General features: G+C 35.9%; 1 protein-coding gene across 2 annotated transcripts in view; it reads right to left on the reverse strand.

The window, feature by feature from the left end:
* Window positions 1–9013: 9013 nt before the first annotated feature.
* The window catches only part of MRPS35 (mitochondrial ribosomal protein S35), a 51888-nt gene continuing 46759 nt past the window's right edge, over window positions 9014–14142 (reverse strand). For both annotated transcript variants that reach the window (XM_026089417.1, XM_026089416.1), the window contains one exon: window positions 9014–9534. In XM_026089417.1, the coding sequence (XP_025945202.1) occupies window positions 9256–9534 (279 nt within the window). In that variant the 3' untranslated portion in view covers window positions 9014–9255. The remainder of the gene's footprint in view (window positions 9535–14142) is intronic.

The following is a 14142-nucleotide window of genomic DNA, read 5'->3' on the forward strand; positions in this document are numbered from 1 at the left end:
AGTTTCAGCATCTTTTGGTTGCAATTTCATTCTCATGAGATAAAACACAATTTCCCTGTCTCTTCAGGGGAGAGGTACACACTCCACAGCTCCCACTGCATGTTCGGAGGTGTTTGAGCACATTTGGGTTTATAATCTGACCCAGATTAATGCCTAACAAACAGTATATACTTACTATAACTTAAGAGAGTAGGTTCACTGCAGCTTTACATACCCTTCCCCTCACACTAACCTGAGAAAAGTAAATATAAATGCAATCAGCAAAACTGACTGAAGTTTCACAGTATCATAAAAGAGTCATTTAATTCTAATCATCCTTTAATTGCCTCAGATCTAGTTGTTTCTATAAAAACCCTGTTTATGTTCTCCAATTAAAATCAACAGACAGGGTGTTTTTCCCAAATTTATCCCCAATATTGAGACCAAACAATTCAGCCAGCACTTTTTACTTCTTTAAAAAGCAACAAAAAACCCTAAATCCTCAAAACCACTAAATCCTATTAACTCATACCCAAATATCTGATCATTCAAACTTTAAGGCTTGTTTTCACCCCACTTCTCACTTCACTCTTCTAATATCACTTCAGATGTTTCCTAAATCCTTCCAGAAACACCTTCAGACCTTCAGACCACTTGGTTATTGGCTAAGTAAGGGATAAATGTGGCTAAGAGCTGTTCATATCTTGCTATTAGTGTCAACCTAGGTTGTTCACCTTGACTTGCTTTTTCTTGCCTACTTGTATTTGTTTACATCATTAGCTTTTTAAATTAGGGACATTTATTTTATTTAATATATGTTGCATAGCAATACAGCACAAAAGGCTTTGGAAGTTCTAGAAGGTAACATTACAATAAAACAACTTTTTTGTTTCCTAATCCTGTATACTGCATTCATAAAAATGCTCCTCCTAAATACAAATCAAGTGACTAGATCAACAGGGTAGTAAGCTATTTCCTTGCCTTACCATACTTAGGGAGTTTGTTTAGAACAGCAAACATTTTCACCGATAACCAGGATTGTTCTTCATCTTTTAAACTTGTTGCTGTTTCAGAGCTCCTTGTTTCTTCACTTACTGTAAGAAGTTTCTTTATTTTCCAGAGAAGTGTAAATGACACAAAAAGAAAGAAAAAAAAATGAAATCCATAGTCACATGTCTATGCATAAAATTGTTTTAAAACTAGTAAGATTCATGGAATGTTCAAAACTAGAGTGATGAGGTTATAAGGCCACATGAATACCTAATTAGAGTTGAGTAGGTCATTCTGAGAGAAAAAGACCTCCCTAAAATTATGTTTTAGTACACACTGATCAGCACTGTAGCTTAGGAAACTGAGGTTTAAAGAACTTGTTAACAGTCTTCAACTGAACTTCTATGCTAATTTATATGTAATAGACAAAAGATAGACACAGGGATAAAAAGAACATTTTAAACTTTTCTGAAGGAGTTTTTTTTTTAAATCATTTGAAATCACACAAAGCAGTTTCTTCCAATTTAGCTAAAAAAAAGTAAGAATTAAGTATGATTTGTTTTTAAGGGCAGTTCTATGCTTATATGTAAAATGATGAATCTCTAGAGATGTACACATGGCAAAATGTACCTCAGATTTGAGCAACCTGATCTTTATCATCAAATCACGCTTTTCTAATTCATCATGTGGCTGGATCTAGGACATAGTTTTTGTTAAATTATCACTAAAGATATTCACAATGAAAACTTCAGTTAAGAATGATGAGACCCCAATAGCTCTTCAGTGTTAGAGGAAGCTGACATACATTCTTTCCAGGAAGAGGAACTAGGTGAGAGGAAGCAAGGTACTCTATATTGTCTCAAAAGAGGAATATGGTCATACTGTAAATAAAGAACATATTTCTTATGTGTTTTTCATCTTAAGATAATCTTAATGGAACTGTCCCTGAAATGGAGAACTCTCAGATGTGATTCATTTCCTTAGGAAACAGGCACATGCACGTCAGAGGAGGAACTCTGTCCCTCAACCTGTAAAGTACTGTACTTTATATACTGTCACCACAACTTACACCACCAATGGTGATGCACACCAAGACCTTCAGTATGTTTTTTCTTCAACTAAGAGTTGCAGACCATTTAGTTCAGGACTTTCATCGCACAGTGCTCTACTGTCCATTCTCTGTCCAGTCGAATTCAGAAGGAAATGTTCATTGCTCAGTGAAGCATCTCTGTGTTAAAAACAGAGGTAGGCATAGCTCATTCCCATTTACAAAGTCTTAACCAGGTCAGCAAAGTTGATGTTCTGATCTTTATCACAGACAATGTCTAGATACTTCTCACAGCATGGCAACCTGATCAAATACATTAAATGAACAAACTGATTAATCACATGCTCCATGTCAAATTGTGGTACTCTCCACTCAATACTGATATAATAAGCACATTTTGTCATGGGATTCTCTCACAAAAGCCTTCAGCCAGCATTCTCATGTCAGTTTGTAATGAAGACTTTTAAAATTAGATTTTACTCCCTGTTATTTTTAAAATCATTTAATGAAGGAAGACACATTTTAAAACCAACCTGAATCTCAAATGTAAAGATATATGAAAAGCAGGTCTAAAATTCAGCTAGTTACTTTTCTGTTTGTCTATTTGCTACCAGGCCAATAAACATTCAAGATAATGTAGTAATAAAGAAATGTTTCATCAAGTTGTCTCTTTAATATGGTCAAGATAAATCACAACGGCAAAGTTCATGTTTTGCTGCCAAAGGATGGCTCAGCAAAAACCTCACTTTGAAGAACATTGTATTTTTACAGGATTAACAATCAAGAAGCCTAAGCCTAAACCCAGATACTCTGTAAGAGAACCAGATCTGCACTTTGGGATGTCTTTTTCAGACTGAATGGAGCCATTCTCTTCTAAAGTTCTGCTTGTGTTCACATCATAGCTCCCAGCCAAAGAAAAGGCATGTTACTTGAGAAATTAAGACATCTCAAACTACGCAAACTTTATTTTCAGGAACTTGCAGCCCAGAACTCCAAATATAATTTATCTTAAAACTCAGGGAATATGATAAAATGTTTATTGCTCAGTGCTCTTGCCTGGGGATGAAAATTACTGTGCTGCAGGATGATCAGGCTACATAATTCCACATTATTTTTAGGATACAGAATTCACATGCAGTCAGCTGAGTCAAATTCAGATCATGAAAATCGCTGTTTATCTAAAAATTCCCCCCCAGTTTTAACAGGATAACCCGTGTTTCATTTTTCTTAGCCTAGAGTTTTGCCAAGCATTGCTGAACACTAGTTACCTTCAATTACACAGGCATACATATTTTGTATTATAATTTGTTGTTTCATACTTCAGGAATTTTTTTATACAAATATCAATTTTTGTTTCCTCTTCCAGGTTTTAAAGAAAAGGGACTGAACATCAACTCTTTCTACCTGCCCCACATAAGAAATTAGTAAGAAGATTTGCAGAACTGTGTAACAGTGTGAGGTGACAGTACTGTAACACAGTACCCTTTATACATTAATTTATTGTACTGAAAAGAATATATTTCTGATTCATCTGGTTATTTAATCATATGTATAAAATAGGGGAAGTCTCTTAAATTCATAACATAGTACTGCTCAACTGGAATCAAATGAGCAAGATCTTTCCATGTCAAGGCAACATAGCTAATGCACTATCAATACTGGATGCGTAACACTCAAAAGACAGGAAACATCAGAAGTGAACTTGAACATGGGACAACACCTCTCTTTTCGTCCTGTACTATTAAGAAATTAGAGTTCTCAATGAGAGCTCTCAGATAAATATCACACAGTTGGAAAACTGAGACACGTTCTAACATCTTGCAATACCTTCATTATAAGAAACTAGCAGCAACTTCATTGACCCCAAATCCTTAATATATTTTCTTCCTATTCAGGCTGAATGCCTCATGAAACATTGGCTGGCAATATGCATTGCTGGAAAGTCAAGAGTAGTAGGCTTCTTCAAGCCTAACTCTTCTTTTGCTATAAATGACCCTCCATAGCAGCTTGAATGAATTAAAAAGAAGAAAATCTAGTCATAACAGATGGATATAACTCGTGAAATAGATTTAAAAAAAAAAGGTGGGGGGAAATCGACTACTTAAAAAGTAAGAACTTGCTGTTCTTACATCAGGGATGGTTGTATACTTAAGACTACCCAAAGACTACCCAAAATAGAAATCTTTTCACTAGACACGATACACCTCAAGATGTCAGAAATGAAAATCTTTGCAAGGAGGCATTAATCTTAATGGAAATAAATCATAGGCAATGTACCCTTTATCTTAAAACAGGTGTTTTTTCACCTCTTTCCCCTCTCAAAAGAGTAACGTGTATCTGATCACTGATCAGCTGTGTGATCTGAGGCAATTCACAATCACCTTTGGGGTCCATGGTTTCTTTATCTCCAGGTTAGTGAGTGCACCCCTTGGTAGCAACTTCATGTTCCTTTGCTACTCACTCACCTTCAAAACTCTGTTCTGTGAATTCATATCAGTGAATTAGGATACCAATATTAACCAGAAAAAGCAGATGAGAGAGAAGTGAAGATTTGTATTTATTCCATGCACAATACTGTGGGGCAGGATGAAATGATTAGAATACTTGGCATCATGTTCCGGAGAATTATTCTGATTTGTTGGTATATACAGAAAAAAAATTAGGCAGAAAGGGTTATATAAAGCACAGTAGCAGGACTGCTTTATTACAATCTAGGATAGTCATAAGAAAGTGAATACATATGTTATGAGGGAAAACTGCAAGTTTTCTAGGTGGAAAGATGTCTTGTCCAAACAGCACATCCCTCTTCAGACGACTGTCCATTTATCCCTTAGGTGTGCTTGTATCAATGCAATACATCAAAACGGGCAAAAGTGTAATCAGGAGTATAAATTACCTCTCTGAAGGCAATCATGAGATTACCTGCAGGTGTTTACCACCTCTTCACACATAGCTAGTCACATGCAGGTTTTGGTGCTTGGAGAAGTAATTGTAACATCTGCCCTCCTTGCCTAAGATTGAATTGTGTCTCTGTATAGGCCTTCTTGTCTAATCAGAGCAAGAGATTGTGCTTAGTGACCTACAGCCCTGTTTTACAGGGCAAAAGTGTGATAGAGCATAGACAAACAACCTCAGGAAACTATACAGTGAAACTATGAACACTTTTACTCCACAGTTCCTCATACAGTGTTTACTAAAGGCATCTTATGCCAGTGATTACAGTAGTTTATAGATACAAGAAATTAGCCAGAATACTGACAAAGCAAGTTCTTTTCCAGTTTGACCAAGTGCAAGATCTCAACCTCTTTTGGAATGTTTATATGGGAGATAAAAGAAAGGTTAGTCTCTTCAACAGCACCAGCAAAATTATGCATCAGGACTGTTCCAGATGGCCAAGAACTTACTTTGTGTAAGTTTTTTCTATTGGAGACAGCTTATTTTTTCTTTGCTGTAAGAAACTTACTTTTCCAGTTTGCGGGGGCAAGTGTTTGGATTTGAAACGAGACATCTGCTACTTGGAGTTTAGAACAATGACCTCAAAGAAGTACATATAGTAGCCTTCCTGCTCAGGTTTCAATCTACGATGGACAGAGCTGCCTGAGGTTAAGGCTGTCATGAGCTAGCTCCATGTTCCTCTTGGTCAGTAAATACCAGTACAAGAATTGTCTATAGAGACAGCCAATGCCTCTAGATATTACATGTGTTTTTTGTTCCCCCTTTCTTCCCAATTTATGCACCAAGGGCCTAGCCTGCTTCTTGATTTAAATGCTAGCTATCTACATTTCTACCTAAAAGTAACATGAGACCTGAGCATTTCCCTGTAACAGAAGAATGTACAGACATACAAGTATACATAGAGGGATGCACACTTCAGAGTTGTGCATTTATATTATGACACATTAATGACTGATCATTGATAAGGATGTACTTATTATTGTGCAGTAGAGTGGCTTAACTTGTAAATCTATTATGCTTTAACTCTACAGTTTTTAAACTGCAGTGCAGGTTTCCAAGGAGATGGTCTGCAAGAATAATATACAGGAATGTATATAAAGATGTATAGTTTATATTCATTAAAACATATGCTGTATTACACATCATCAAGGACTGCAGGACTCCTACTGAAGTTAAGATCCCAGTGTCCTAGGTATTCTAAAAACAAACAAACAAACAAACAAAAAACCCCCACCACATCACAGAGAAATACTGGCACCCTCAAACATTTACATAGTTTGGAGGGAGAAAGAAAAAAAGAAGCAGAAAAAAAGAGAGAAATATCCAAGATGACAGAGAGCTAAAAATGCAATCCAGGCCACCTGTGACCCAGTCCACTGACTTACACAAGTTCTGTACCACAACATATAAATCACTAGTTAAAATTTTATATATATATATATATATGCAACTCTGAATTTGGTATTGCCTTTGGTTCTAGCAGCTTGATTGGCCACTTACAGAATTGGGAACATTTTTAATTTTGCTTGAATGCTTCTCAGAAAGGAGAGGAAGGGAATAAAACAAAAAAAAGCAAGACTGAAGGTCAATTTGGTAGATTTCTAAGGCCAGCTGGCCAAATGCTCTATACACATCGGGTCATTAAGCCATATACTATTGGAAAACTGATACCTTTGACAGTGATTCAATTTCTGATGATCAGTGCTGGATGTGGTTAGGGACCATAATGAATTAGTCCCAACATTGTTCTTGGCCAGTAAATACTTACAATGAGAAAAAAATCCATTGTTGTTAGAGACACTCGGGTGTCCTGGCACTCGAAAGACCACCACGATTTATCCCATCTGTATTTCTTGAAACATTTGTAGAACATAGATAAGCTGGGCTTGAGCAGTACACTGAGAACTCCAGAAGCCTGTGGATTTTAGGTTTTTCATGAATTAGCTCTGAAGCTAATGAAATGCTGATATAATCAAATGAAAAATCACTTACCTTTGCTGTGCTGTCCTTCTTGCCAGCCATTATTATAATTATTAAAAGGCAAATTCTTATTCAACTACAACTTTCATACAGAACCTTGCTCAAGTCCATTTAAAGTCTACGAAGAACAGAGGAGAAAGTGAATTGCCCTCTGTTGCAAACAGGATTTTTTTTTTCTTCTAAATCAGCTGCCCATAGGTCCCGAGTACCTATGGACAATTTTATAGAGAAAAGCAAGCTTATCGTGTCTTAGGTTTCTTAAGCATGTAAGGGCATTACTCTGGAGCATTTAGTACAAGACATGCCATTGCAAAATGGAAGTTAGCTATATATGCTTGCCAGCAAACCAGTTCTTATGCAAGCAATGACAAAGCTAATTAAACAAACATATTTTATGTACATACTACAATCAATCTCTCCTCTGGAATGAAGTCAGACACTCCTCCACCATTCATAGCATTCTCTGAGTCAAACTGCAGTTACTTCCTCAAAGATTTTGGTTTCATGGCTGTTCAAAAAAAGATTAGGAATTACACAGATGTACTTTTCCAAATGAGAATTTTAGACATTATTCCCTTTCTCCGTGAATTAAGGAACAACCTGATAACAGCCAAAATTTTCTCCCCTTTTAGCTTTTGATAAAACTCACATTAATACAAATTTAAAAGGACAGGCCATTAGGTACCAAGTAAGTGAACGCAAAATTACGAATGTGATACGGGACACGAGCAAATTCAATCTTAGCTACAGCTCTAGCAAATTTTCATTTGTACAGAGAAAAAAAACCCAAACAACACACCCTGCATTAAATTCAGTCTCTTGCCATATGAAAAGGGTCTCTACCTAAAATGAACCCTTCAAAAAACTGCACATTTTTGGAAGTACGAATACATACATTCTTTGGCTGTATGTAAACATATACACAAGTTGCAGCACTGAGAGCCCCTAATAGTGAAGGAATCAAGCCATACAAGATGACTTTTCAGAAGTCAATTCACCTTCATTCAGTTTTCAATATTCTTATTCTTATGCTGACTGTTTCCCCTCAATCACCTGTTGGCTGGGCCACATGAGAGGCTCCTTGATAGGGGTGCAGAATTCTCGAGTCTGATGAGCAAAAACTCCCTCTGCTCCTTCCAGAAAAATGAAGGTTTTCTAAGCTGAAAAGTTAGTAAGCTAGGAAGGTACAATAGAAGCAAGAGTAGAGTTATGTCTTTCCAAGATGATATTTTTATGATTATTTTTTAATCATGAGAAGATAACAAAAGTTGCCTGTAATCAAATGTTTCAAATCAATTCCTTTCAAATATAAATTACCAAATAAAAGATAAACCTCCATATGATTTCTTCCTCTGTGCTTCCCAGCAGTAAGTTGGAAGTTACAGACATTTTTTCATTGCAAAGCCTGAGCTTATTAGAGAGACAACTCAGCAGGCCTCAGCATACCAAGACTCAGTCTGTTCCTATTTAAGCAACATACTTGCCTTGTCACCAGCTTTCACTAAAAACGGTCTGGATACTTTTCAGCAACTGTCATCATTTTTCTTTCTCCATATACCTTGGCATCCTGTAAACAACTGCTAGTTTACCTTCCCATTAGCATCCCATTTTCTGCCTTATTTCACTCCTTTTTTTTATAGGACAGGTACTCTTTTCTTAGAATATTTGTATAGCCCTCATGATAACTGAGAATCTCACATGCACAGTGTACTCCAACACCTCATTTCAATAGTTAAATCATTTAGTTAATATTATCTTTTATTTTACAGACATGGAGTAGAGTTAGAGAAAAACATGAGTGACATTTGGAAACTATTTAGAAACTTTAGAGCTCTTACTTAAGATGCTCATTGCAAAAGGGACTGCATTGTAATAAAGGAGACTAACTCTTAAAAAAAGTTAATGGAATCTGGAAGCCTAAGTCACTTGAATATTTTTGAAAACGTTGTCCCCAGTTATATGGCAAAAGAAGTTATGTGAGAAGTCAGAATGCATTAAACGGAACTGAACGAGGATAGCCCAAGCTAAGAATGCACAGAAATGAAATGTTCAAGTCACCAATATGACTTAAAAGATACTTTATTCAAAGAAAAAGATTCATGGACAGCAAAACTGATGTTTACAAGAAAATTGAGCAGTAAAGAAAAGTCTGTCTGATTACTTTTATAATTCTCTCATCACCAAGTTTCTTTCTTTTCTTTTCTTTTTTTTTTTTACACTTACAGTTCTGAATAATTATATCATATAGAAATATTCACATACTAGTATATTTCCAAAAAGAGGTAACCTGCAAGAGTCCGCTTTCATGGTAATGCTTGTATATTCAGTAATTTCTTCACAGATTCCTTATACTGAGACATGTTATTTTCTGTTTCACCTTCATTTTTAAGTGCAACTACAGAGTTTCTGTAATTCTTGACTACCTCAGATGCAAGAAGCTCTTCCTTAGTTACATTACTGACATTCTCTGAGGCTTTTATTCGAAGTAGTGTATCCAAAGCATTTTTCTGAGAGCAGCTATTTTCCCAGATATACTCTTCCATGTCTTTCTCAGTCTTCTCACTCTCCCACATCTCAGTTTTCTGAAAGAAAATATACCTCACCTTAAAACCCACTCAACACTGAAACAAAGCAAAAATAATTTGAAGAAACTTTTCTCCCTCAACCAAATTCACTTTAAAAATGCTTTTTAGAAGACCACATTTCCCCTTCTCCAAAGTACAAGCCTTATAACTTAAGCCTCTTAAACACAGTTCAACAGGTGCCTGTGTGCCATATGCTTTCTGTGGAGAATGAGTTTCTTCTATGATTTCACTCATCTAATATAAAAATAACTAGATAATTCTTTATATATTTTGCAGATACAACTTGGCTAGTCAGAATGGGAAGAGAAGTTTATGGATTATACATAATGAACAACAACAACAAAAACTTTTTAAAGTAATAATTTTAAGTAACCCTAAATGTTCAAGCTTTGGAAGATGCCACCTAGCCATTACATCCCTAGCCTGAGTTTGGTCTGTTTTCACTGGCTATAAAATGTCAAGTGAGAAAGCTCATACCAGATAACCTATGATGAGAGACAGCAATCCTTCAGCATCTGTGAAATGGTTTAATTGTGACTCATAATGAAAAACACTATCAATTAATTCATTTCCTCTTCCTGCCATACAAATTGGTCCTTAAATGGATCTCTGTCCACAGTGAAAATTTTCCACCTAATTGGTGCCGCAAGATCAGACATGATCAAAAGTTGAGTGTAGGCAGATTTTCTGTTTCATCCCAGTGCCTGCAAGTACTGGGCTTGTGCAGTTGTTCTTTGTAGAACAAATCTTATTTCTGACTGTTTCTCTTATTCAGCAACCCCTCGTCTATCTTCACAGCCCATTTAAGGGATATTTCAAAAGTTATAACTGGCTATTTTTGTGCATTTAATTACTAAAATGTAAACTTAAAGCTGATAGTATGTTAACTTTCCTTCACCTACATAAGTATCACAATTTGAAATATTTTTGTTTTGATTTTGGTGTTCATGGTTTTGTTGCATAATTGTTGTAGAATCTTATTTCAATGTGATTTCTATTTCTAGAAGCTAGGAATAAGTTGAAAGAAGCATCCTCCTAAAGCCTTATATCACATGGGTTTTAAAAAAATCCCTTGCCAGAAAGGGATCTTCAGTAGTTTTTCAGCTATGCTAATCATATTTAAGCTTCATTAGTGGCAAACAGACATAGAATTCAAATAAATCTGGCAATCAAAGGAGTGGTTTTTTTTTTTTTTTTAACTGAGACAAAAAATTATTTTTCTAACATGCATGTCTAAGCTAACCCTGTGTGCTTGGGCCTGTTCATCCACCTTTAAACATGCTTTAACAAATGTTGTACCTTGCATCTGGTAAATGGAATCTTTCATCTTTTAAATCTTTGAGTCCAAATGTTTAGTCAGAAACAGTGATTAGCATTGCTGAAGGGCTCACATGACTGACATTAAAAACCTGGACACAATACAACAGAGAAACAAAAGAATCTCATTCAGCTGCTGGGGGGAGGGGGGGTAAAGGGGAGAAGGAGGTATTCTAACCTGTACTGGTAAAGCAGCAGTAAAACAAGTGCATACTGTAAAGTGCTCCTTGTATGCTTGAAAAACATCACAATACAATGTGGAGATTTACACATTCTTAAAATTAACAACTTCATCCTGTTTTACATATCCCTTGTTTATCCGCATAATGGCTATCCAAGACAATTTTTCTCCAACCTTCAGAAGCATTTTAAAGTAAAAGCTTCTCTCACAGGGATAGGGTTTCTCAGGAGTAATGGAATATGGGTATTGCCTCTGGACAGTCTCTGGACCAAACTCTGCCAGAGTCATGTTCAAAGTTCAAACAAAAGATCACTGTGAGGCTTTTGAACGCCTTCAAGTTACAGCAGAGACAACAAGAACTAATTACAGTCATTACATTTATCTCCAAGAAAATCCTTCTCTGCACACATTAACCTATGGGATTTCAGACATGAATGTTGATAAACAGGTTAAGAGTTTCCCCATCTCTTTTGAGCTATACAGAGCAAGAGGATTTTAAAGGAGACCAAAGAAACTGTTAAGTGTTTCTTTCTTGGAATCCTTCCCAGCAGAACAGCATGTCAAAATAGATTTTAAAATAAAATCTGACCTCGGGGGGGGGGGGGGCAGTAAGGGGGGGATTCGATGGTAGGGGGAGATTTCCAAATCCGTTCCTCAGCTCTACTACAAGCAGCCAGTATCCATTGCTGCAATGTTGGTGGCCTTGCTTCAAAAGGAAAAGTGATCCTAGTGTACACAGGCCCAGAAATGCATCACAAACAGGAAACTCAACAGAAACCAGATTTTTGCAAGCTGACTGAATTAAATGAAACTCAAAGACCTTTTCAACCAGATTTATTGCAAGAGTAGAAGTGAATTCAGAATTAAGCTTTCATCTGAAAAAGTACACTAGGCAGTCAAGAACCTATGAACTCTGAATAGTGGAAACATTATGAGCATTGTAGTCTCAGCTTTACTAAGAAGAAGGAGCCAATGAAACTTCAAACACGAGGACGTCACTCACAGTTTTGTTAGGTGCTTATTTTCGTCCCCTGCAAATTTAAAATAGGTTAGCAAAAGTTGCAGTAAGAGCCTTACAACAAGGGAATAAAACTGTGAAAGCTGGAATATTCAAATGTGGCATTTGTGCAACATTTTTCTAGAATCCCTACCTAAAGAACTAGGTTAAAAATCATGGATTTATATTTCTTCAGTGAATTGATTAGAAATGATTGCTTCATGCTATAAGACAATTTCAATATTCAGACTGGCTGAAGATGTGCTCAGCTGAATTTAAACTTTCTTTTGTCAATACTTCCAATAAAAACCACAAAAACCACTTCGTATAAAGTCAAAGGACCGAATACTAAACAAGAGGCACAGAGGAGTGGTTTTTTTTTTCAATATACCTCCTAATGCAAATATTTACAGATCTTTTTTTCATGCCATAAACAGAACAAAGATCTTTTTCTAAGCAAATCTTAGACACTAGTAGTTTAAGCACTATAAAGGCTTGTAAACCTCCCAAAACGTGAGCTGCAACCGAAGTGCTGACACAGCGTAAATATTGAAATTGTACTCTGGCCAATAAAACTGCGTTTTAACATAAGAAACGTTAACAAAAATATCAATATATACTGAATATTTAAGTACAGAAAAAAGGAAAGAATTTTTAATCACTTAAGCAGACATTTCACTTTCATTTTTCTTGGCTTTTCTGCCAGCTTAACCTTTATAAGTTGGCTGTTGGAGTCATATGGAGGATTAGAATTGTCAGTTCTCTGCTGCTTCCTTTGGGCAACATATTTTAATTAAAAACTGTAAGTGCCACAGAAATTTTCAAGATTAAAAATACTTAGGAACTCAAGTTAGTCAATTTTCTTGTCAACTGTCTGAACAATTAAAAAATTAACACCGTTTAGCAAAAACAATTTTTTTAGTGAGATTTTTTTTGAAGGGGGAGAAAGAGGAGTTCTTTAGCAGGAATTTACAAGTCAAATTTCAACTCCTGTACAGCCTAGAATAAGTACACCCACTTCTTAGTACTGCAGTGAAATAAAAGATGCTCTGTGTGGTACAATTCCTACAGATTTTCAGGTAATAAATGACAGTTATACTAGCATTTTCCAGATTACTGGGCACCTTCTAACCAAAGAGGAATTGCCAAAATAATTATGCACTCATTTCTTTGGATATATTATAGCTTTGAACTGTACTACTTATATTATAGCTTTGAACTGTACTACTTAGTTAGCAGCTTAAGAAGAAATATCTATATGAAATTCCTAAATAGGCAAAACATACTTGTGTCCGATGAGATTAGTTACAAAAAAATTTTAATGGCTGAGCTTCACAGAAAAGGTTAAAATAATCAGTATGAGAATTTAAAGCATCATACTGATTGTGCACCAATTCTGCCTGGCATTCTTATTCTGCCTCTTGACAGGGCAAGCTTAACTTAAAACACTTCTGGATCAGACAAAAGAGTTTCTTTCCAGTTTTCTTGTTTCTGCTAGAAATTGCTATCAAGGATTCTGAACAGATAATCAAAGTTACCTCTATATAGCACACATAAATAAATAGGTTAAAAAAATTGCTCTCTGTCCTCTTTGTATAATCTTTATACAGCATGGAGCTGCAAAATCTTCCTTTGTCCATTTGCTCATTATTTATGCTGGTTCTGAATAAGCAGAACCTTCCTTTCCAGGACACAGCAACAACACAGGGCAGAAAGGACCTCTGGGATCTCAAAAAAATAAAAAATAAAAAAAAAAATCAGGAGAAAGACTGTGAGAACTAAACATTCTGGTAAGGGACAAGCAAAAAACTGAAGGGGGGGGGGCAGACAAGCAGACAGAAAAGAGTACAGAGTACTTTGCCTCAAAAAATAATACAGAAGTAATGTAAGAGATGGTTTTGTACTTGATGATACTCCTAGGTTTGATCTCTGGTTCTGGCACTGATTTGCTTTCAGTCCTCAGCAGTCGCCACCATCATCTAGCTTGCATCTTTCAAAAACGAACCTCTCTGAGCTGAAGTAACTGTATGTATTTTCTGGGAACTCTATATTACTGAAAGTCAATTGAAAGGTTTTTATCTAAATAAAGTTGTTTCCTGAATGCAGAGTA

Source organism: Apteryx rowi, unplaced genomic scaffold, assembly GCF_003343035.1.
Source record: "Apteryx rowi isolate R43461 unplaced genomic scaffold, aptRow1 scaffold_811, whole genome shotgun sequence".
Taxonomy (NCBI): domain Eukaryota; kingdom Metazoa; phylum Chordata; class Aves; order Apterygiformes; family Apterygidae; genus Apteryx; species Apteryx rowi.